Here is a 24,786-nt window from a genome sequence, read left to right on the forward strand (position 1 = left end):
GGCCCCAAAGTACTAGTAATAGTAAATACGGGCCTAAAGATAAAATACTAGATATTTTTGGCTTCTATTAATTTTCTTAAGAGGCATATGACTGTTTAAAACAAAAATAACACCGCTGTAAGCTAAAGCTTATAATGTATATAGAAATAAAATACGTGGCAACAACCTCAAAGATGAGGTTGTGGTGGTAAATGGAATTACGGTGTTATAATATCAATAACCTCAGATATGCAGATGACACCACCCTTATGGCAGAAAGTGAAGAGGAACTAAAAAGCCTCTTGATGAGAGTGAAAGTGGAGAGTGAAAAAGTTGGCTTAAAGCTCAACATTCAGAAAACGAAGATCATGGCATCCGGTCCCATCACTTCATGGGAAATAGATGGGGAAACAGTGGAAACGGTGTCCGACTTTATTTTTTTGGGCTCCAAAATCACTGCAGATGGTGACTGCAGCCATGAAATTAAAAGATGCTTACTCCTTGGAAGGAAAGTTATGTCCAACCTAGATAGCATATTCAAAAGCAGAGATGTTAGTTTGCCAAAAAAGGTCCGTCTAGTCAAGGCTATGATTTTTACTGTGGTCATGTATGGATGTGAGAGTTGGACTGTGAAGAAGGCTGAGCGCCAAAGAATTGATGCTTTTGAACTGTGGTGTTGGAGAAGACTCTTGAGAGTCCCTTGGACTGCAAGGAGATCCAACCAGTCCATTCTGAAGGAGATCAGCCCTGGGATTTCTTTGGAAGGAATGATGCTAAAGCTGAAACTCCAGTACTTTGGCCACCTCATGCGAAGAGTTGACTCACTGGAAAAGACTCTGATGCTGGGAGGGATTGGGGGCAGGAGGAGAAGGGGACGACAGAGGATGAGATGGCTGGATGGCATCACTGACTCGATGGACGTGAGTCTGAGTGAACTCCGGGAGTTGGTGATAGACAGGGAGGCCTGGCGTGCTGCGATTCATGGGGTCGCAAAGAGTCGGACACGACTGAGCGACTGAACTGAACTAACTGAAGGTTATTACTTTGTTAAATATGAAGTGGTGTGTTATTTATTCTTAATAGACTATGATCGATTTGAGGTATATACTATAAACGTTAGAGCAACCACTAGAAAGTAATACAAAAAGGCACAGCCAAAAATCCAACAGAGAAAATAAAATGAAATACTAAAAACCTCAACTAACATAAAAGACGGGAGAAGATGAACAGAGGAAAAAGTAGATGAAAAATAGAAAACAAAGCAGAGTATGGTAAAGACAACCGCACCAATACTTTCAATTAAAAGGCAGAGATTATCAAGCTGGGGGGGGCGGGGGGGGAGGAATAAGCAAGACCCAACTTTATGCTCCTTGTAAGAAGTATAGTTTAAGTGTAAAGACATAGAAAGTTTGTAAAATAAAAGTGTGGTGAAACATACCATGCAAGTAGCAAGCATAAAAAAGCTGCATAACTATAGTATTATCAGAGCTAAGTAGGCTCCAAGACAAAGAGTATTCCCAAAGAAAAATATGGACATTTCATAATGATAAAAGATCAATTCAAGAAGTGAAATGAAATCTCAAATGTGTATGTACCTACTAATAGCACTTCAAAATACATCAATCAAAAACTGACCAGAGTTAAACGGAGAAATATAAAAGGATACAATGATAGCTGGAGATTTTAACACTTTTCGCTCAGCTGAAATATGTAGATCTGTTAACCAACTTGACTTAATTAACATTTATAGAACCTAAGAATGGCAGAATGTTAAAAAAAAAAAATAGACCATACACTGGGACGTGCAGTGAGTCTCAATACATTTCAAAATATTAATACCTTACAGGTTTTCATTCAATTCAAACTCAACATCAATCCATGACAGAAAAAAATCTCAGGATACTGGGAATAGTTTGACCAAAATGAAATTAAATTAATCATAAATAGCAAATCCCCAAATATTTAGGGATTGACAAATGCACTTCTAAATTAAAAAAAATATACAAAGGAAATTTAAAAAAACCTTTTAATTGGATGGGCTTCCCAGATGGCTCATTGGTAAAGAATCCTCCTGCCAATGCAGTAGACGTGGGTTTGATCCCTGGGTTGGGAAGATCCCCTGGAGAAGGAAATGGCACCCCACTCCAGTATTCTTGCCTGGGAAATCCCATGGACAGAGGAGCCTGGCAGGCTGCAACCATGGGGTTGCAAAAGCATTGCGCATGACATAGCGACTAAACAACAACACTGAAAATAAAACATCACAAATTGTGGGGTCATGCTGAAGTTGGACTTACTAAAAACGTGTAGTTTTAAATGCCTATTTCAGAAAAGAAAAAAGATTTAAAATCAATGTTCTAAGTTTCTACCTTAAGAAAATAGAAAAAGATGAGGAAATTAAATCCAGAATAACAGAAGCAAAATCTATTTCATCAATTCCCTTTCTTTTATTAATTTATTCATTTATCTTATTGTTTCATAGAAATAATGAGAAAAACGATAGAGAAAATTAACGAAGTCAGAAGTTGGTTCATTGAAAAGATTGATAAAATTGATAAAACTTAGCAAGCTTGGCTCATCAAGAAAAAAAGAAAACACAATAGCCAATAACAGAAATGAAAAATGTGATATCACTACAGATTGTACAGACATTAAAAAGGGTAATAAATGGATATTATCAACAACTTTATGGCAATAAATTCAACAATGTAAAGGGAATGGACAAATTTATTGAAGAAAACAGTTTGCCTTAACACAAAAAGAAATGGAAAATATGAAGACCACATCTACTTAAAGAAATTGAATTCATAATTTAAAACCTTCCCACAAAGAAACTCTAGGCCAAATGGGTTCACTGATGAATAGATATGTCAGGAATAAATATAACACCAATCTTATACAAAGTCTTAGAGCAAACAGGAGGGTACAAGTTCCAATTTACTTGATATCAGTATAATTCTGATATTAAAATCAAAACTATTATAAGAAAAGAGGATAGGCCAACATCCTTCATGAATATAAATGCAAAAAAAAAATCTGACAAAATATTAGCAAATCTGTTCCAGCAATATATTAAAAAAATAATATATCAGACCAAGTGAGGTTTATTTCAATAAGACAAAGTTAGCTCAACATTAAAAACCCAATCAATATATTTTTTCACATTAACAGAAAAAAGGGGGAAAACCATATGACAACATCATAATAGATTCAGAAAAGAAGTTGACAAGATTCAACTCTTCTCTTTGTCGCTCAGTCGTGTCCAGCTCTTTGCGACCCCATGGACTGCAGCGCACGAGGCCTCCCTGTCCATTACCAAGCCCCAGAGTTTACTCAAACTCATGTCCATTGAGTCGGTGATGCCATCCAACCATCTCATCCTCTGTCGTCCCCTTCTCCTCCTGCCCTCAATCTTTCCCAGCATCAGGGTCTTTTCAAATGAGTCCATATTTTGCTTTGGGTCTTCTCTTCGCATCAGGTGGCCAAAGTATTAGAGTTTCAGCTTCAACATCAGTCCTTCCAATGAACACCCAGGACTGATTTCCTTTAGGATGGACTGGTTAGATCTCCTTGCAGTCCAAGGGACTCTCAAGAGTCTTCTCCAGCACCACAGTTCAAAAGCATCAATTACTCGGTGTTCAGCTTTCTTTATAGTCTAACTCTCACGTCCATACCTGACTACTGGAAAAAACATAGCCTTGACTAGATGGACCTTTGTTGGCAAAGTAATGTCTCTGCTTTTTAAAATGCTGTCTAGGTTGGTCATAACTTTCCTTCTAAGGAGTAAGTGTCTTTTAATTTCATGGCTGCAGTCACCATCTACAGTGATTTCGGAGCCCCCAAAATAAAGTCTGTCACTGTTACCACTGTTTCTCCATCCATATGCCATGAAGTGATGGGACCAGATGCCATGATCTTCGTTTTCTGAATGTTGAGCTTTAAGCCAACTTTTTCACTCTCCACTTTAACTTTCATCAAGAGGCTCTTTAGTTCTTATTCACTTTCTGCCATAAGGGTGGTGTCATCTGCATATCTGAGGTTATTGATATTTCTCCCGGCAATCTTGAGTCCAGCTTGGGCTTCTTCCAGCCCCACGTTTCTCATGATGTACTCTGCATATAAGTTAAATAAGCAGGGTGACAATATATAGCCTTGAAGTATTCCTTTTCCTATTTGGAACAAGTCTGTTGTTCCATGTCCAGTTCTAACTGTTGCTTCCTGACATGCATACATGTTTCTCAAGAGGCAGGTCAGGTGTTCTGGTATTCCCATCTCTTTCAGAATTTTCCACAATTTATTGTGATCCACACAGTCAAAGGCCTTGGCATAGTCAATAAAGCAGAAATAGATGTTTTTCTGGAACTCTCTTGCTTTTCTGATGATCCAGCGGATGTTGGCAATTTGATCTCTGTTTCCTCTGCCTTTTCTAAAACCAGGTTGAACATCTGGAAGTTCACGGTCCATGTATTGTTGAAGCCCAGCTTGGAGAATTTTGAACATTACTTTGCTAGCATGTGAGATGAGTGCAATTGTGCGGTAGTTTGAGCATTCTTTGGCATTGCCTTTCTTTGGGATTGGAATGAAGACTGACCTTTTCCAGTCCTGTGGCTACTGCTGAGTTTTCCAAATTTGCTGACATATTGAGTGTAGCACTTAAACAGCATCATCTTTTAGGATTTGAAATAGCTCCATTGGAATTCCATCACCTCCACTAGCTTTGTTCGTAGTGATGCTTCCTAAGGCCCACTTGACTTCACATTCCAGGATGTCTGGCTCTAGGTAAGTGATCACACCATCGTGATTATCTGAGTCATGAAGACCTTTTTTGTACAGTTCTTCTGTGTATTCTTGCCACCTCTTAATATCTTATGCTTCTGTTAGGTGCATACCATTTCTGCTCTTAATTGTGCCCATCTTTGCATGAAATGTTCCCTTGGTATCTCTAATTTTCTTGACAAGATTCAACATCCACCCACAAAAGATGAGAATAAGGGCCAAATAAGATGATGCACTCCAAAGTGTTCAGTAAACTGAAAGATGCTGTATAAAGGGAAAGATTTTTAGTTTCATCCCTCTGCTGTACACCCTGAGACTTATAGCTTCCTTTCTGACAAGGATTTCATGGGACCTGGACAACACACTTTTCAACTATTCAATAAATGCCCTCAGAATGAGAGTCAGTCGGCATGCACAGCAGACCATGATAGAATAATAAAGTAATAACACTGCCTCTGGTACTTGATGGCTTACTGAGTGCTGGGCTCTGAGTAAGGTTCTCATCATGTATTGTATTTTATCCTCACAGCAAATCTAAGGAAAGTACTAATATTTTTCTCTGCTTTATAAATGAGAGAATGAGGATTAGGACATAAATACCTTACTCAAGGCCGCACATGTAGGTGGTGACAGAATCAGGAATCAAGCCAGGCTTACACTAGAGCTTCAGGTTTTAAACCCTACCCTGCCTTGCTGTCTCTACCCTTATTTGGGAAGAGGCCCATAGCTTTGGCTTCTTCCCTCTTGGTCTTCCAGGGAAGCATGAGTTTGGTCTCATGTTCCTTTTTCTGCATTCTGAGCATTATGCTAACACTGCATTAATAGGGGGAAAAAAAAAACTACCTTCTTTAACTGTATTAACTTTTAAAATTCTTAATTAGCATTTTAATTATAAAAGTAATGCACATTTACATTTAAAATATTAAAACCATGAGGATGAGTATAAGGTAAACCGCAGTTTTTTCCCTTCCCTGCAACTCCCCAGTCACATTCCCTGGACCAAACCACTCTCAACAGAATCTACATTATTCTTCCAGAAATTTCGTGTGTGCACACATTCTTAAAGTAAAATGATGGGTCATCTGTTTATGTAACTTGCTTGTTTATTTAACAATAAAAAAAGCTTGGAGGCTTTACATAACAATGCATAAAAGTTGCCTCATTCTTTTAAAAATATACATAATATCCCATTGAATGGCTATACCATAACGTATTTCACTAGGCTCCTATGGATGAATATTTAGATTTTTTTCCCCATTTTTGAAATATTACCAAAAGGCTGCAGTGAGCAATTTTGTACATACATCTTTTGCATATGTATTATAGTATGCATAAGTATACTTATGCATATAGTATGCATATATATACAGTATATATATAAATACTATAGTATTTATATAGGAAAAATTCAAAAAAGCATAGTTGCTGAGTTGCGAGGTATACGCATTTGAAATTTTGGCAGGTATTGCCAGTTAACCCTGCATGAGGTGGCGTGCCCACAATAGTGTATGATAGCACCTGTTAGCCTTTATCTTTGTCGTTGTTTAGTTGCTAAGTCGTGTCGTTTTCTTTGTGACCCCAGTGGAAGCACACCAGGCTTCCCTGTCCTTCACCATCTCCTGGAGTTTGCTCAAACTCGCCCATTGAGTCGGTGATGCCATCCAACCATCTCATCCTCTGTTGCCTCCTTCTCCTCCTGCCCTCGATCTCTCCCAGCATCAGGCTCTTTTTCCAGTGGGTCAGCTTTCCGCATCAGGTGGTCAAAGTATTGGAGCTTCAGCATCAGGACTTCTGATGAATATTCAGGGTCGATTTCTTTTAGGATTGACTGATTTGATCTCCTTGCTATGCAAGGAACTCTCACCTAGTGTTTCAAAATTTTGAGATCTCCTTCAACCATACTTATTGAGCACCTTCTGGGTGCTTTAGAGACTGCGCTAGGCTCAGGGATTTGAAATGCAGTCAGTGAAGCTGGAGGAAGATTTGTTGGTAAATTACTCTTCCTTTGGGACTAAGAGCTTTTACCCTTTTAGAAACGGAAACTGCAAGCTGGTGAGGTATTTAGTTTCAATTTAGCTTAATGGAAACCTGTTAGGGAGTTTAAAAATAAGGACCAAGACAACTGAAATGGTGAACAAAATCTCCTGGGGCCCCAGGAAGGAGGATGCAGTGTCTGTGGGTTTGCACGCTTCAAAGAGCCGCTCTTTCCAGAAAAGAACACATTTCACCAAGAAACTCTTGGGTGGACATGTGAGCTGCTGAAGACTTGTAGTCATCCCTAGGGCAAGTGCTTCCTAGTAAGCAAAGGGACAGACAGATCCTGCATGGCTAGGCAGAGCAGGGTGTATAAGTGGGAATAATAATACTACCAACAGTCCTTTATTGGGCACAGACTCTGGCCAGGCACTGCAGTTTGCATTTTATGTATATTGACTCATTGAATCCTCATAACTATGGGCTATAGTTGCCTTCAGAGGGCATTGGTATGATGCCCATTTAAGAGATAAGGACACTGCGAAGACAAGTAACTTGCCTAGCAGATGGCAGAGAAGGGATTCGAACCAGGTATGGTTGACTTCAAAGCCCATATTTGAGCCCCATGGATACATCTGATCACATACTTGTTTTTAAAATAATATCTTCATAATAGGGAGCAATTTAAGAAGTTTTGATCTCCTGACTTACCCCTAAAATATATTCAGGGACAGCTGGATTGCTTACATTGTGTAGTATGTCATGTATCAAAACAAGTCTGCATGCATGCTAACTTGCTTCAGTAATGTCCAATGCTTTGTGACCTCTCTCCATAGGATTCTCCAGGCAAGAGTACTGGAGTGGGTTGCCATGCCCTTCTCCAGAGGATCTTCCTGACCCAGAGCTAGAACACCTCTTATGCCTCCTGCATTGGCAGGGTTTTGTTTTTTTTTTTTTTTTTACCACTGGTGCCACCTGAGAAGCCCCAAAACAAATCTAAGTGCAGATAAATGCCCAGTGTGTGCTAAGTGGCTTCAGTCATGTCTGACTCTTTGCAATACCATGGACTGTAGCCTGCCATGCTCCTCTGTCCATGGGATTCTCCAGGCAAGAATACTGGAGTGGTTGCCATGCCCTCCTCCAGGAGATCTTCCCTACCCAGGAGAAGAACCCGTCTCTTACATCTCCTGCATTGGCAGGCAAGTTACCACTAGTGCCACCTGGGAAGCCCCAAATGCCCAGTAGGTGGCAATAATAATCACCTGTTACATTGAATTTTCTTTTTCAAAGCACGCTTCCATGGCTGTGGCAGGAAAAGAGTTGGGAATGTGGTGGATGCCATGTTAGGGATTTGGGGATTCCACTCGTGGGTGACGGGGAGCCCTTAGAGGCTTTAAAGTAGGAGAGTGATCAAGCTTACATTTTAAGAAGATTACTTATAGTGAATAAGAGTTTGGGAACATGTTCATGTTCAGCTCTGGGTCAGCTGCTTCATCTTGCTATGCCTCAGGGTCCTCATCTGTAAAACTCCTGTTTTACAGATTTTAATGATGTTATAATCCTTCCCCATAGGATGGTTATGAAGATTAAATGAGATCATGTACATAAATTGCTTAGTAAATGATTGGCTCAGGGTCAGTGCTCAATAGCTGAAAATGGTGATAGATATAATTATGAGAGTGGAGAGAAAATGGAGTTAGGGTAATCAAATGCAGTTTGGCTAGAGGGAGTTAGGACTTGAATTAAAGGGGGATATGAATGGAGAGGATAGTTATAAAAGATATTAAAGTGATAGAATTGTTAGACTTAGAAATATGACGCTAGTAAAAGGATGAGGGAAAGACAGGTAACTGAAGACTCGCAGTTTCCAACCTAGGTGCTTGAATGGTCGTACACTTGAGTGAGATAGGAAATACTAGAGGAGATGGAAGTTTGGAGTGGGAAAAAAAAGATGATGGTTAGGGTGTAAAAAGAACACAATGAGGTTGATTTTTTAAGAAAATGAGTATGAGTACTCTGTCACAAATTTGAAAATCTAAGCTTTGTCATTTGAGCTTCAGGACAAAGAAGAAGATGAATCTGTGGGTGGGCATAACAGCACCCAGGAGAATGTGTAGAAACAGAAGACTAGGGGGTCAAGTACCCATTCCCGGAGGGGTCAAGGATATTGAGAAAGAACTATTGGAGGTGGAGAAGTTTCTAGACGGAACAAGGGAGCCCTCAGCAATGTCAGGTCCTGTAAGAGAAGTGAGAACTAGGCAGTGGAGTCATTACCAGTTCCTGCCCTCAGGATGCTCACACTAAAATCTCTTAACAGTGAAAATAGAAAAGTGCTTTACTATGAAGGAATTCGCTGGGACAGCTGTTATCCCATTGATCTTCAGGGTTACTCTGATTGCCCTGGTGGCCTGGGGGGCACCACTCCTTCCTGGGCTCCTCCCTTGACTTCACAGAATGACTGAAATGCTGCATCCAAGAGTAGAGGGTCTTCTTTGGTCAGTGTTTTAGAATGGGGGATCTCCCTTGCTGGAATCTCTTAGCTGCCTCTGATGTGCACTGCACTATATGTTTCTTTCTGTAATTCTGTCCCCTTTTGCAGAACAAAACCTGGAGACAACAGAGTATCTATTTGAAGTTACAGTTCGTCCTTCATCTCTCCACAGCCAATGCTAATGATGGTAATGTGAGGCAGGGCAGATCCTTGCTCAGAGTGCAGACAGAAAGAATAGAGGGAGGTAGGAGAAAGGTCAGGATTAGATGATGGAACTAGCAGAGGCTAGCTGGGTAGGGTTTTGTTAGGCCAAGATAGTGGGAGCTGAGATAGGGCTTCCTGGGTGGTGCTAGTGGTAAAGAACCTGCCTGTCAATGCCAGAGATGTAACGGACGCAGGTTTGATCCCTGGGTTGGGAAGATCCCCTGAAGAAGGAAATGGCAATCCATTCCAGTATTCTTGCCTGGGAAATCCTGTGGACAAAGGAGCCTGGCAGGCTACAGTCCATGGCGTTGCAGAGTCTGTCACGACTTAGCATGCATGCACAGAGTGGGAGGGAGGGAGAAGGAGAAGATGGCATTCTTGGCAGGAGGAATGGTAAAAGCAAAGGTGCAGAAGTGGGAAAGCAGAGGCCAAGCTCAGGAAATGTGAGTACCTTGCTGTTTGCATCTCAGAGTAGTGGGAGAGCAGGCTGGACCAGAGATGCGGGGTTGCATGATAGAGTTCCAAGGGCCAAACGAGGGACTTTGGGCTGTCTTTTTCTGCGGTTTGACAGCTTCTGGGAGGAACCCTCAGAAACCTTTCAGGAATTCAGGCTTGTCTGCCTCAGACTTCTCCTTCTGGAAGACCAACAGCCCAAGGTGGCAGCCTGACATTCAATCTCTTTTGTCATGGTTGGGAAGTCAGGGCTGTAGCTGATTTCATTGGCCTGTTTTGCATTTATTATAGTGTGGCTTTTACAGTGTGTTAATTGAAATATTTCCAACTGCCAAAAACAATTACACTCAAATTGCCTTGTCAGTTCTTTTATTGCCAGATAAATGTTTTATAGACATATTTACGGGGGGCAATGGTAACTGGATCTCGTTTCCTATTTAGGGCTGGCAGCCTGGGGTGGGGCTGGCCCTCCAGTGCTCTGTTGTGGGCCAGAAAACTGCTGGACACTGTTGCGCTTCCATCTCATTACCTTAGGGATCAGAGGCTCTTCAAAGGAAAGCCGCTTTCTGGCTCATGCGGCTTAGCCTCAGAGGAGGGTTCCCATCCCTGGAAGCCTAGGTGGCCTGGCAGAAATCTGAATCCGGCTGCTGCCCTCCTAGCAACAATCCCTGCCTAAGCCAGGACATGCCCTTCTCACCCTCTGGAGTCCCCTCCCCATCCACCATCAAAGCCTCTCCACAGCCCCTGCCATGGAAGAGTTGTGAGAGTCCTTCTGGTCTAACCCCCTCACTTTGCATTTGGGAAACCAGGACCCAGAGACCTCCTCTAAGATCAATCAGGTGGTCAGTGAGAGCTGGGAGCCGAGGTCTCTGCCTGGTGTGCCAGGCCTTCACCAACATGTGCCCTTTGGTTTCTCGACTGCCTTGCCCCCTCCTTCAAGGCCTAGACCTGCTTCTTCCAAGCTTAACACTCCCCCACCCCACACACATCTCCAGTCTCCACTGATCTCCTTCTTGCTCCATCACCTGAAACAACTATTCGTTCAGTGTCTATACTGCAGGGTTTGTTTTATTTCTTTGGTGGAGCATTTTATAGTTTCTGTTATTGTTCTGCTCTTGCCATTTCACATGCTGTTTTCCTCTTCTGGACAGCCTTTCTGAAAAACATTTTCTCCACTTGGATAACCCATACTTGTCTTTTGATATTGAGCTGAGAAATAGCCACCTCAGTGAGGCTTTCTTTTGCACCCAAGCTGGGTAGGTGTTTCCATGCATGAGCACCCTGGGCACGTGTCTCTACTGCTGGCATAGAGCAGACTTTCAAGAGAACATGCTGAGTGAATCAGTGAGTAAATAATGAGCACTAATCACATGCTTCTGTCTTCCATGGACCCCGAGCAAACAGGGATAGGGACCTCATCTCTCTTCATCTTTGTCTCACTGCTTAGGTTAGTCCTTGACACATGAGTAGATGCTCAACAAATGTTTATCTAGTTGAATCTAGCACGCTACTCTTGGGACTTCCCTGGTGGTTCAGTGGTTAAGAATCTGCCTGCCAGTGCAGAGGACACGAATTTGATTCCTGGTCTGGGAAGATCCCACATGCCACATGGCAACTAAACCTGTGTGCCCCGATTACTGAGCCTGTGTGCCACAACTACTGAAGCCTGTGTGCACCAAATCACATGCTCTCCAACTAGAAAAAGCCCACATGCAGCAACGAAGACCCAGCACAGCCAAAAATAAATAAATAGATAACTTTTTAAAAAAGCATGCTACTCTTGGGAACATAAAATTTTAACATGCTAGAACTGGAAAGTCATCATATCCAATCTTATGCATCTCACAGTAGATGAGAAAACAGGCTTCAAGAGGAGAAACATTTTCCCGGGGTCATGATTACTAAGGGGTTTGATGGCATTCATTCATATATTCAGTAAGTGTTTTGAACACCTGCTATATTCTGAGACAGCAGTATACAAAGCAGAGTACCCAAACCTTCATCATAAACAACTGTTTATAAATATAATATGCCCTCAGAATCCCCTTAACGCTTGGCACAGATGAGCACTTAGTATATGATTTTTTAAAATGTTTGTTGAGCTAATTGCAGATAAGAAATGCCAGGGAGTAAGTTACCCAGTTGCTCTTCAGGGATCAGTCTCACTGATGCTGGAATCAGGTTGCCTCAGATATAGGGCCTCCTTGGCTGGGCACCTGTTGCCAGTGAGAAGACTGTCTGTGAGATTTGAGGAAGCTCACTGTCACTTGTCTTTGAGGTCCTTGGGCAGAAGCCCCCCTCTAATTCTCTTTCTGATATTCCTATGGAGAGTCACTTACGACTAATCTTCTGTTTCTGTTCTTTTTTCAGAGCATCAGCATGGGCAGAGGAGCCAGGAAGAGAGTAAGTGCTGAGACCATGCAGTTTTTCAGCAAAAAGCTGTTGAAATATTAGTTGTAACTTTTTAAAGAAAAGCAAAAAGAACGTTAAAATCACCCTTAAACCTATCACTCTGGGAAACCGCTTAGTTAACATGTGATGCTATATCTTCCCAGATATTTCTATGCACATATAAAAATTACATGTATTTATTTTTAAATGGAGTCCAACTGTATGTTCTTTTACAATCTGCTTTTTACGTACTATTTAGAGTACTTTCCACTGTCAGTAAATATACTTTCACAGAATCATTTTCAATTAACGCACACTCTTTTACCTTACGTTCATTAAGGCCACTCCATCATTTTGTTCAACCATGCCCCTTTGTTTGACATTTAAATATTTCCTCTTTTTCACTATTATGATCAACCCTCCAACAAACATTCATGCATTTAAATCTTTGGGCCTATCCTTATTTTTTTTTCTTAATATAAATTCCTATACATAGAAATTTGGATCAAGGAGTACAAATAATATGTTGGCCAAAAAGATAGTTCAAGTTTTTCCTTAACATCTTATGGAAAAGCCCAAACAAATATTTTGGCCAACTCAATACTTATTAGGCTTTTGATCAATATTTCCAAATTGCTCTTTAGAAAGGTTGTACTAATTTACAAGTGCCCATTTTCCCACAGCCTCACCAACACTGGATATTGGTTTTGTCTGTTTGGTTTTCTTTGGTTTCAGTTTTAAACAGTTTTTTTGGTTTCATTTTGTTTTGCTTGCTTGCTTGTTTTTTGTGTTCAAAATGTACTGGTTAGGATGGTTTCCCATCCCTCTGGATTCAGGGTGCTTCTAGGGCTGTCTCTGTCTGAAGGAGCATCCTTCTGTAAGCTTTGCAGTTCCTCCTGTAGGCTGGCTGAGGACAGTAGAGCAACACACGGAACTGTTGTTTGTGAGTGTTAGCTAAAGACAGAGGTGATTTTATAGATTCCTGGGCATTTCACATCCATGAAGTAGGAACTGGTGCTCTGCACCAGGTGCTTCTTCTCGTGTCTCCTCTTCTGGACAGGGATGAAGGAGAGCCTCTGTGTTTTCTCATGGGAAAGCGGTCACCGCCCTTCACCAGTTTAATAATGAAAAAATTGCATTGTTTTATTTTCCATGTCTTTGATTGCTAGTGAGGGTGAATATTTTTTAATATGTCATGGGCCACTGTGGCAAGGTATTTAACTGTCTATCAGGGAAAGGGAAAACTTCTAGTTAATTATTATTATTATTATTTTTTTGCTTCAAGGCTGTGATAGGACTATGAGGCTTCAAGTTACAAAGTACAGGGAGTTTTACTGTAACAATAACCTTAAGGTGGCAAACTAGAAGGTAAAATGTGAATGAGAGTTGAAGTAGCTTAAAGAATGGCTGGAGGCCTTTGCACAGCTGGTCCTGGCTATTAGCTTCCAGGCTGCATGGGAAGCAGTAAGAAGGAGCCAGTTCTGGTCTCGCTCCTGGGGCCAAAGACCCAGCACAGTATTCCAGCTAAACCCAGACCCCCAGGTCTGAGGGGGCCATGATCTTCCAGGCAATGAAAACTCCGGTCTGAGCAGTTCCTTTGGACCCTCGCGTGAGCGCTCTGTTGTATGCTTTGTGTTCTATATCTTGGGGCAGAGCTTGGCTTCTGGGAGGATGGTGAATGAAAGGGCTTCTTACAGGGCTGCTTGCTTCTCTAAGCAGGTAAGGCTCTTGTTTCTCATGTGAGGTTTTTGTCCAGGATGAAGACTCAGGGACTGAAGTAGGGGAAGGGACAGATGAATGGGTGCAGTCCAAAGCCACAGTTAAACCCCCTGACCAACTGGACTTGACTGATGCGGTAAGTGAGCAGCATCTTCCTCCCACCCCTTCCACCGCCTCCAGCCTTGGAGATGGACTCTGTGCAGAACCTAGGTTGCCAGATGTCTGCTTACATCGCAGGGTATCTTCAGAGGGGGTGGGGGCCTCTACATTTGACCCTCTTGGTGTTTCTCTCCCTCAGGAGCTGAAGGAGGAGTTCACCCGGATTCTGACGGCCAACAACCCACATGCACCCCAGAACATCGTCAGGTACAGCTTCAAAGTAAGTCATCCTCTCTGGGGTAGAGGCCTCTGGGTGCTCCTGGGCTTGGTAACTTGCTATGTTGCAAAAGCCCCTCAGCTCTTTTTAAAAAAATTTAATTTATTTTTGGCTGTGCCGGGTCTTTGTTGCTGCGTGCAGGCTTTCTCTAGTTGCAGCAAAGGAGAACTACTCTTTAGTTGTGGTGTGCGGGCTTCTCATTGCAGTGGCTTCTTTTGTTGCAGAGCACAGGATCTAGGGCAAAGGCTTCAGTAATTATGGCGCATGGGCTCAGTAGTTGTGGCTCACTGCCTTAGTTGCTCCACAGCATGTGGAGCATGTGGGATCTTCCTGGACAAGGGGTCAAACCTATGTCCCCTGCATTGGCAGGCACATTCTTAACCATTAGACCACCAGGGAAGTCCTGGCTCTCAGTTCTTGCAGAAATCACCTTTAAAGTGAGTTCGCTGGCTGAAACCCTGAGATTTTACATGGAGTTTTCTAGAGATTTTTGAAATTTCTTTACAAATCTTCCTTCAGTCTCACTAATTACATCGTCTTAAGTGCCCTGCAGAGCCACTCTTTTCAAGAATCCTGAAGTGAATAATTTGGTAGGAAAAGTGCTTTTCCAATGTATGTGATGTGTTAGTCACTAACATCAATCACCGGGTCTCCAGAAGCCAGTGCGGCAGTGTCAGGTCCTATATTAGAACTTTTACAGAGGATAGCTCATTAATCCTCAGGGTTTTTTTGCTATAGGAACAATTTTTGTCTTCATTTTATGGAAACAAAGGGTAAATAGAGAAAACAAATTACAAAAGTTACATAGCCAGGATTCAAGGCAAAATTTGAACTCGTTTGATTGGCTCTAAAGCAACATCACACCGCTTCTTTAAAAAAATGGTGTGTATACATACACACGCACAGATACAGAGTTTTGAATATATAAAAGAATTCTAGAAACCCATGGTACTAGCTTCCAAAGATTTGTTGTTGTTGTTGTTTGCTTCAAAAGATTGGAAAGAGCAATGAACACACAATGGAAACTAAACCTCCTTCTCCTGTCCTTTTCCTTGGAGACAGCACACTATGAGCAGTTTCTTTCTCTTTTTTAAAAACAGTTTTATTGAGATATAATTTTTACATACTATAGAATAACCTATTTAAAAGTGTACAATACAATGGCTTTTTGTATATTTACAGATTACGCAACCATCACCACAAGCAATTCTAGAACGTTTTCATTTTCCCCCAAAGAAACCCCATACCTCTTAGTTGCCACTCCCTAGTTTTCCATTTCTTCCAGCCTTAGGCAACCACTAATCCTTTTTTCAGCTTTAGAGATTTGCCTCTTCTGGGCATTTCATACAAGAGAAATCAAATAAATATGTCATCTTTTGTGACTGACTTCTTTTACTTAGCGTACTGTTTTCAAGGTTCATCCATGCTGTAATATGTCCCGGTGCTTTATTTCTTTTTATTGCCAAATAATATTCATCAACTGATGGACATTTGGATTGTTTCTGCTTCTTAGCTATTATGAACAATGCTGCTATGAACATTCATGTACCAGTTTTTGTGAATCTTTTTGTGAGCACACTGCTTTTTATTCAAGATTGAGTAGGCACTGCCTCCACAAAGAGGTTGGGACAAATTCAGGTGTATTTCTTGAGAGGTCCCACACGTGAGTTGTGCTCATGGTGTCCCTCAGGCAGCCCGTTAAGGGGCAGGGGGTAGGTGGCAGAGAGAAGCTGCCTCACGTCCCTGAACTTATGCTGGAGTGCAGCGCACTCTATGAGCTCCTGTTCTTTTGACCTCTGAAAGAGGATCTCTTTGGGACTCAGTGGGAGGCATGCTACAGGCAGAGGATTGGTGTCAATGTACCTCTCTTGCCCTCTTGGAAGCCCAGTTATTAGAAAAGATTCCCGTGAGTCAGCTGCCAGCTGGGTAGCCATGGGCTCCCAAGCAGGCTCACCTCCTCCAACCTTCTAACAGCCTCCCAGGCCTGCCTGGCATTCCTCCCACAGAGCTGGCCTCCAAGTCCTTCCCTGAGATCTAAGAGCTTTAGGTCTCCAAAGCTATTACTTTCCCTTGAAGTGCTGGCCTGGAGAGGCAGAGTGCTCTGATCTAAGCATGCCTCTCCTCCTTGCACAGAAGCAATGGAATCTGAATTCCATCCCTAATTGAAGAGGAAGGTCCTAGTCACTACTGGGGACAGGATGAAGGTGACATCTCAAATGACAACTATATGGATAATTTATTCTCGTGGACATCTCCATTGTCAAAATAATAGCTAGTATTTTTACTGAGCACTTATTATGCGTCAGGCTGTCTGTTTTGAGTGCCTGATAGATTGCTTTCATTATTTTCAGTACTTAACTAGCCTGCAAACTACTCATTCTCATTTTGCAGATGAAGAAATTAAGGCTTAGAGTGGCTAAGCCTAAGATCATGCAGGTAATAGGGAGCAGAATCAAGATTTGGATCCAATTCTGCCCACATCCACAGACCATGCTCTTAAGTACTACACTGTCCCATCTCCCCATCCATCTGTGTTACTGAGAGAGGAAGAACTTTATGGTGACTTTTAAAGGCAGAGTGTCCCATTCTGTGTGCAGAAATAGTGATTCTTTCTGTTCTCCAGGGACAGGTGGGCCTGGTACTAGCCCATGGGCTGGTTTCCTCTGTGGTGAGTTTATCTCAGTGTGCCATACAAAGGTAATACTTTTCTGTATGACTTGAAAAGGGCTGGGGACTTCCCTCATGGTCCAGTGGTTAAGAATCTGCCTGCCAATGCAGGAGACACAAATTCAATTCCGGGACGATCGCATGTACCTCAGAGTAACTAAGCCCATGTGACATAAGTACTGAGCCCATGCTCTAGAGCCCACGAGCCACAACTACCGAAGCCCATGATCCTACAGCCCCTGCTCCACAGTAAGAGAAGACATCCATGCACCACACGAGAAACCCATGAACTAGAGAATAGCCCCTGCTTGCCACAACTAGAGAAAGCCCCCATGCAGGAACGAAGACCCAGCACAGCCAAAAATGAATAAAATAAAATAAAAAAAGGAATGAACCCCTGCTCTCAAACTTTAGGGCTAGGATGCTGATCACTAAGGAGGTAGCCTAGAGGAACCAGACTATAAGCTTTATAAAAGCAGGGATCATATCTGCTTTTGCTAAGCTTTGTATCTCTAGAACCTAGAAAATACTTGGCACATTGTGTCTATTCAAAAATTATTTGTTGGTGAAGGAATGAACAAGGTTTCTTGTGCTTTAATAGTAGCCATGTTTCTCGTTTGCCATGTGACTTGACGAGTGCCAAGCAAGCCCCAATCTTTTCTAGATTTTTGTGATCCTCTTAAGGGATGGGGGACTTGGTGTCTCTGAGGATCTATCCAGCCCTGGCATCCACTAAATAGAGTGGAGAAAAGGCCAGGTCAGGTGTGTTTGATGACTATGTGTGACCTCTCTGAGTTCTGGTAAGGCAGGCAAGATAGAATCTCTTGACATGGATGAAGGAGTCAGTGACAGGTCAATTCAGAGTCACTCAGAGTTGGAAGAATGTATTTTAAAATATGTCTTTGACAGCACATGTAAAATAATGAAATTAGACCATTCTCAAACACCATATACAAAAATAAACTTAAAATGGATTAAAGACCTAAATGTAAGACTGGAAACTATAAAACTCCTAGAGGAAAGCATAGGCAGAACACTCTGACATAAACTGGATCTGTTTCTTAAAGCAAAGGAAATAAAAGCAAAAAGAAACAAATGGGACCTAATTAAATGGTTACCTAATTAAATGATTACCTTTGCACAGCAAAGATAACTGTTGATAAAACAAAAAGACAACCTCTAAATGGGAGAAAATATTTGCAAATGATAAGGAGTTAACATTCAAAATATACAAACAGTTCATATAACTCAACATAAAAAAAAAAAAACCCAAACTGATGGGCAGAAGACCTGATTAGACATCTTTCCAAAGAGGACATGCAGATGGCCAGCATGCACATGAAAGGGTACTCACCATCACTCATCATCAGGGCAATGCAGATCTAAACCACAGTGAGGTATCACCTCACACCTGTCAGAAAGGCTATCATCAAAAGACCACAGATAACAAATGCCGGTGAGGATGCGTACACCGTTGACGGGAATGTAAATTGATGCAGACACTGTGGAAAACAACACAGAGGTTTCTGAAAAAAATTAAAAATAGAACTACTATGCGACCCTGCAGTTCCACTCTGGGAAAAACAAAAACACTACTTCAAAAAGATACATACGCCCCAATGTTCATAGCAGCACTATTTATAATTACCAAGATATGAAAGTAATCTATGCATCCATCAACAGATGAATGGATAAAGATGTGGTGTATATATATACACAATGGAGAACTACTCATAAAAGTAAAATTTTGCCATTAGCAGCAACATGGATGGACTTGGAGGGTATTATGCTAAGTGAAGTAACTCAGAGAAAGACAAACACTGTGTGATATCACTTATATGTGGAATCTAAAAAACACGATGAACTAACAAATTAACAAAAAGAAGCGAACTCGCAGATATAGAGAACAAATCTAGTAGTGTCTAGTGGGGAGAGGGAAGGCGGGAGGGTAGTATAGGAGCAGGGGTATAAGAGGTACACACTGCTGCTGCTGCTGCTAAGTCGCTTCAGTCGTGTCCGACTCTATGAGACCCCATAGATGGCAGCCCACCAGGCTCCCCCGTCCCTGGGATTCTCCAGGCAAGAACACTGGAGTGGGTTGCCATTTCCTTCTCCAATGCATGAAAGTGAAAAGTGAAAGTGAAGTCGCTCAGTTGTGTCCAACTCTTAGCGACCCCATGGACTGCAGCCCACCAGGCTCCTCCGTCCATGGGATTCTCCAGGCAGGAGTACTGGAGTGGGGTGCCATTGCCTTCTCCAAGAGGTACAAACTATTAGGTACTAAATATAAAATAAGCTACAAGGATATGCTGTACAACACAGGAATATAGCAAGTATTTTATAATAACTATTATCAGACAACAACAAAAATTAGAATATAACCTTTAAAATTGTGAATCATTATATTGCACACCTGTAGTACTCTTGCCTGGAAAATCCCATGGACGGAGGAGCCTGGTGGGCTGCAGTCTATGGGGTCGCACAGAGTCGGACACAACTGAGTGACTTCACTTTCACTTTTCACTTTCACGCATTGGAGAAGGCAATGGCAATCCACTCCAGTGTTCTTGCCTGGAGAATCCCAGAGACAGGGGAGCCTGGTGGGCTGCCATCTATGGGGTCGCACAGAGTCAGAAACGACTGAAGCAACTTAGCAGCAGCAGGAGCAACTTATATAATATTGTATGGGTTGGCCAAAAGTTTGTTAGGATTTTTCTGTGAGGTGTTATGAAAAATCCAAGCAAACTTATTGGCCAACCCAATACAACAGCTATACTTCAATAAAATTTAAAAAGAAAAGTAAAAAAAGTCTTAACGAGAACTTAAAAACAACCACAACTTCATTTGTTTTCTCTTCTTGAAACTGGAATGCAGTGAAAACTTCAGGTTAATTGAGGATTTAGTAAGTGATAATTCTGTTAACAGATGGACCGTCTCAGGCCTTTCGAGTGAAGGCAGACTGTATTTAGACGCCAGCCCTTTGGGGATCCCTGGTCTGATGCAGCCCCTTTCTTCCCAGGAAGGCACGTACAAGCTCATTGGCTTTGTGGACCAGCTGGCAGTTCACTTCACCCAGGTCGGGAACCTGATCCCCAAAGACTCGGATGAAGGGCGGCGGCAGCACTACCGTGATGAGTTAGCAGCCAGTAAGCCCCCGGGTCAACCTGAGGCTGCAAAGCCCAGTCCCCTTTCTCTGGTCACTGTAGGGAGGAGGTGGCTAAGCCAGAACACTGCAGAGCCTCTCCTTTCATAAAGTCGAACAGCTGGCTCTCCTGGAGAGGTCTGGGAGAACCCTGGGGCAGGCGAGGTCTGAAAGACAGAAACCAAGAAGGCCTTGCCCTGCCAGGGGATAGGGGAGTGTGTGGGACTTTGGGCTCAACAGCAGTATCCCACCAAGGTTCTCAGGAGTCCGCCAAGGTGGTGATTTCAGAAACAGAAATCCTGGAAGAAGAAGAAGAGCCCAAGGAAGTTGAAGCTGGGAGTCAAACAGATGTGCCTATAGTTGAGGTTCAGTATAATATTGCTGTCCATCCTACCCCTTCCCTGGAGGAGGAAATGGCAACCTACTCCAGTATTTTGCCTGGAAAATCCCATGGACAGAGGAGCCTGGCAGGCTTCGGTCCATGGGGTCACAAAGAGTCAGACACGACTGAGCGTGCACTCGCCCACCCCTTACGGCTCCAGCTTTGGCAGGAGGCTTTAAGGACACTCGGGGGGTGGGGACTGAAGGTGAGAAGTGAAGAGGCCACAGTGCCAAGACCTCTGGCATCATCCTTCCCTCACATTCCCATCCTACCCCAGGACATGACTTCTCCCCACTCCCCACCCCACACCACCTTCTTCTCACCGCTCAGTCCTGGTCCTGTGGGCCTGTTCTTTTCCTCCCAGGCATCTGAGAAAATGGCTGAAGAAGAACTGATGACTCCTAAGCAGCCCAAGGAGCGAAAGCTCACCAACAAGTTCAACTTCAGTGAGAGGGCCTCACAAACCTTCAATAACCCTCTCCGGGTAAAGCAACCCCCCACCCAGCCCCTTTGCCTCTAAGCTCCACACTGTCCATAGTGGGGAAGAAGCAGGCCTAACCCCAACCCCTGCAGCCCTCAGCCTGGCAGGTGATGGGGCAGATGGAACCGTTTCGCTCTCCAAGGAGAGCTGGGAGCATGTGTTCATGTCCCTGTGAGTCATCCAGGCAGGAGTTCAGAGGGAGTAACAAGGAAGCTGGATTCCTCTATCAAGAGACTGAAACATGAATTGGGCCTCAAAGCTGAGGTCAGAGTTTGGGGAAGGTAGAGGAGATGAGAGTGTGCCGGGGAGATAAGACTAGGAGCCAGTTTGACTGAAGCTGATGGTCTCTTTGATAGACTGGCTGGTATTTCCCTGGCTCATAAATATGGAGGAACCTGAGTATGGGCTGAAAGCACCTGTCAGGGTTTCAGGTGAGAGACTCACATATGTAAGGCAGCGTTCTACACAAGTCAATCTGGGAGGAGGGCAGATATTTACAAAAGAAATAAAAGCAAAAAGAAACAAACGGGACCTGGGTAAACTTAAAAGTTTTTGCACAGCAAAGAAAGCCATTGATGAAACAAAAAGACAACCTACTGGATGGGAGAAAATATTTGCAGGGTGGGTTTTTGGCAGCTCCTAACCACCCTCTGTAGTCCCTGTGCTGACACTGAGTAATCTGGGTGAGACATGATGGGGCCGGGGGGCGGGGGGAGGTGCACTCGCCTGGTGAAGCTAGAGACCCCAGCATATGGAAGAAATCATCTTGAGGTGAGGAAGGTTGGCCCAATGGCTTGCCAGAGGTTGACCAGAGCATCTGGAGGCTGGCCAAGGCCTGACTTCTTGTAGATCTGTCCATCCCCCACTTGGAGTTCTTCTTGATTAAAACTGTCACAGTCGGGCTTCAGTGGCCCTACTTTCTAGTTTAGGCTTCTTCTGAAGGAGGCTTGCATAAAAAGTCTAGGCTTTCACTGCATCAGTTTGTCCTTTGCCCAGGCCACCCTTTACTTCCCCAGTGCTGTGTCCCACCCCTCCCTCAGCTCCAAGCAAATGCTTCTCATGTGGCTATACCACTGGGGAAAGAGGAGTTAAGGGCTTTCTGTGGGTCACCTGTTGTCATTGTTCTCTAGGACCGAGAATGTCAGATGGAGCCTCCTCCTAGGACAAACTTTTCAGCCACAGCCAACCAGGTGAGACCCTGGGCCAGTCTAAAAGCCATCACTCCCCACCCCACCCGCATCCATATCCTTGTTTTGCTCCCTCAACAACAAGGGGGACTGGTGTGGTCATAGATTCCTCTGCAAGTCTGCCCTCCTCATCCACCCACTTCCTGGCTCCTTGTCCAGTCTCTGAACTCCAGGCGCATGAGACAGTAGGTCTCTACTCAGAGGGCTTAGAAACAGCCCAGGATAAGACTGTCCAAGGTGGGCACAGGTATGGTTTCTAGAAGTTCCTCCAAGACTGGGGAGAATGTACATTCCCCAGGACTCTCTGCAGCCCGTGGCACCTCACAGCTGACTCCGCAGTGTTAGCAGTCTGACCCTGCCCTTCCAGCAGCCTTCAGTGTTCCTGCAGACCCTCCTTCCCCCTCAAGTCCCATGGGATAACCACACTGATTTGGGCAGGATATGGTGCTAGATAACCTGAGCTCAGTCCCCAACTCTGCTGCTCACACTGTAAGATCCTAGGCAAACCATGTCACTCTTCATGCCTCAGTTTCTTTATTTATCAAATGAGGATGACAAGCAGCTTCACAGGGTTGCTGGAGGGCTCTGAGTGAGATAACAGAAGTACAGTGCAGTGTGCAGGACCGGCCCCTGGGGGAATTATTAAAGGGCGGGCGGATTGCCTCTCTGGCCTGCAGGTGGCAGTGACTACTCAGCTCTGGGGAGCACACAGAGCTACCTGGGGCATTTGCCCAGCCCCTGATCCATGCGGCTTCCTCTGCTACTATCCTTGGGCTTCTCTTGCTGTCAGATCCAGTTAGCAGTAATTCCCTTACTTTTGTTTATCTCTTTATGCTGAGAAGGTATGATCAGGGCTGTAGACAGCCTGTTTATCCCATCTCTATAGTAGGGGGTCATTTTTTAAATTACCTAGTTCAGAGTCTCATAAATCACTAAGAAAAAGGTAATCTAGCTGATCACTGCCCATTTGTTCTGCCAGGCGGAGGTGGTAGGCTGGAACGATACTGATCTCCAGCTGATAACCAAGCCCCTGGATTGCAGGGTGGAAATACCAGCTTTCAGGGGTGCCCTGAGAGTCCCTTCATTACTGTCCTAGAGCTGACCATTAGCAGTGAGTGTCACTAAATGCATAATTGCAGTGGGCCAAGTAGAGGTTGCTATGAAGGCATGTGACTGGGTTTATTTTTTATTTTTTTTTCTTGTTCAATAAGTTTATTATTGTTTTATCTGAAAAATCTTGATAGAAAATTGTGGTTTGGTTTAACTCTCAGCAGCTCGTTCCTGAGCTCTAAGGAAGCTTGCCTTCTTCTGAGCTACCCGATCATTCTCCTGGGCAAGTGACATTTTGGGACGGTTCCACCTCTTCTTTTTAACTTCTTTCTTAGGCTTCTTCTCATACACTGGATTCTCTCTTATTGCAGCATGAGCTTTCTTATACATCTCCTCCATGTCTGGAGTTATGTTGTTCTTTATGTACTGAGAGAATTGTTTCTTGTAAGCATCTTCATCTTCAGTCAGGTAGTGCATGTAATCTGCAACATTTTGCCCCATGATGTGCTTTCGGTGTACCTCAGCACTGAATTCTTTGCTTTCTGAATCATAACCAGGGAACCGTTTGGTACTGTGAGGGATAGACAAGCCTCCATCGACAGCTCCCTTTAGGGCCCCAAAAACTTTATTCCCAGTAGTAGTTCTGGCAAGTCCTGCATCCAAGTAACAGGTGAAGGCACCAGGTTGACCATCAATGCTTTCCACATTGTATTCATCTCCAGTCACCTCGACTTGCCCTTCATAAATTTTGTCCATACCAAACCTATTAAGAAGCCTGCAGGCCAGCAGCAGGCCAGTACAATATGCCGCAGCATAATTTGTCAGGCCAACCTTCACACCATATTTTGGGAGTTCGTGAGCATAAGCTGCACAAACTATCATATCTCCTTCTATACGGGCATAAGCAATCTGACAAATGATATCTCTGTTCGTTACACAAATAATCATTCTGTATTTAGGTGTGTTGTACTTATTTTTATCTTGGATTACCAATCGTTTCCGAGCATAGTAGTCAGTTTTCCCCTCTTGCCTTCTTCTGAATTTCACTTGGTATCTCTTGAAGTAGGCCTTGTTCTTGACAACTTTAACAAACCCCATCCTGTGGATCAGAACCCAGACTCCGCGGCTTGCCACAGAGCTGCAGAACCAGCATGGCTCCAGGGGGGGGGCGGGGGGGAGGAAAGCGTGACTGGGTTTAGGATCACCTCCTCAAGCCCTAAAGGCTGAAGAGCTGGCCAGGTGAAGATTGTGCCCTGAGATGATCCTTCTCATCTTGCCTTTGCCTAGTGGGAGATCTATGATGCCTACATGGAAGAGCTCGAGAAGCAGGAAAAGACTAAAGAGAAGGAGAAGACAAAGACGCCAGTGGCTAAAAAGATGGGGAAAATGGCCATGAGGAAGATGACATCTATGGAGTCCCAGGTTTGGCGAGGGCTCCCATGGCTCTGTCACAGAGAGTGACTAAGTGGGCTCTTGGCTCCTGGGTAGAAAGAAGCCTGGCTGTCTGGTAGGAC

At 43.5% G+C, this 24,786-nt stretch overlaps 1 protein-coding gene and 2 pseudogenes across 7 annotated transcripts in view; 1 reads left to right on the forward strand and 2 right to left on the reverse strand.

Moving 5' to 3' along the window:
- DNAI1 (dynein axonemal intermediate chain 1) overlaps nt 1-24,786 on the forward strand; it is a 92,787-nt gene that overhangs the window by 10,275 nt on the left and 57,726 nt on the right. For 4 of the 6 annotated variants that reach the window (XR_015170107.1, XM_086416642.1, XM_086416644.1 and 1 more), the window contains exons 2-9: nt 12,248-12,280; nt 14,025-14,123; nt 14,286-14,366; nt 20,050-20,176; nt 20,428-20,537; nt 20,919-21,038; nt 22,166-22,225; nt 24,560-24,694. Coding sequence is in view for 5 of the 6 variants with exons in the window: in XM_086416642.1 (XP_086272768.1) it covers nt 12,248-12,280; nt 14,025-14,123; nt 14,286-14,366; nt 20,050-20,176; nt 20,428-20,537; nt 20,919-21,038; nt 22,166-22,225; nt 24,560-24,694 (765 nt within the window). In the remaining variant the exon portion in view is untranslated. The remainder of the gene's footprint in view (nt 1-12,247; nt 12,281-14,024; nt 14,124-14,285; nt 14,367-20,049; nt 20,177-20,427; nt 20,538-20,918; nt 21,039-22,165; nt 22,226-24,559; nt 24,695-24,786) is intronic. The other 2 variants (XM_086416646.1, XM_086416647.1) reach the window with 1 other exon arrangement.
- LOC147367464 (small ribosomal subunit protein eS27-like pseudogene) lies at nt 13,112-13,269 on the reverse strand (annotated as a pseudogene).
- LOC147367465 (large ribosomal subunit protein uL18 pseudogene) lies at nt 23,407-24,431 on the reverse strand (annotated as a pseudogene). The gene has a single exon (XR_015169191.1). The product of XR_015169191.1 is annotated as a large ribosomal subunit protein uL18 pseudogene (transcript).

Source organism: Bos grunniens, chromosome 8, assembly GCF_055505025.1.
Source record: "Bos grunniens cultivar Pamir isolate PY7600 chromosome 8, Bosgru_T2T1.0, whole genome shotgun sequence".
Lineage (NCBI taxonomy): Eukaryota > Metazoa > Chordata > Mammalia > Artiodactyla > Bovidae > Bos > Bos grunniens.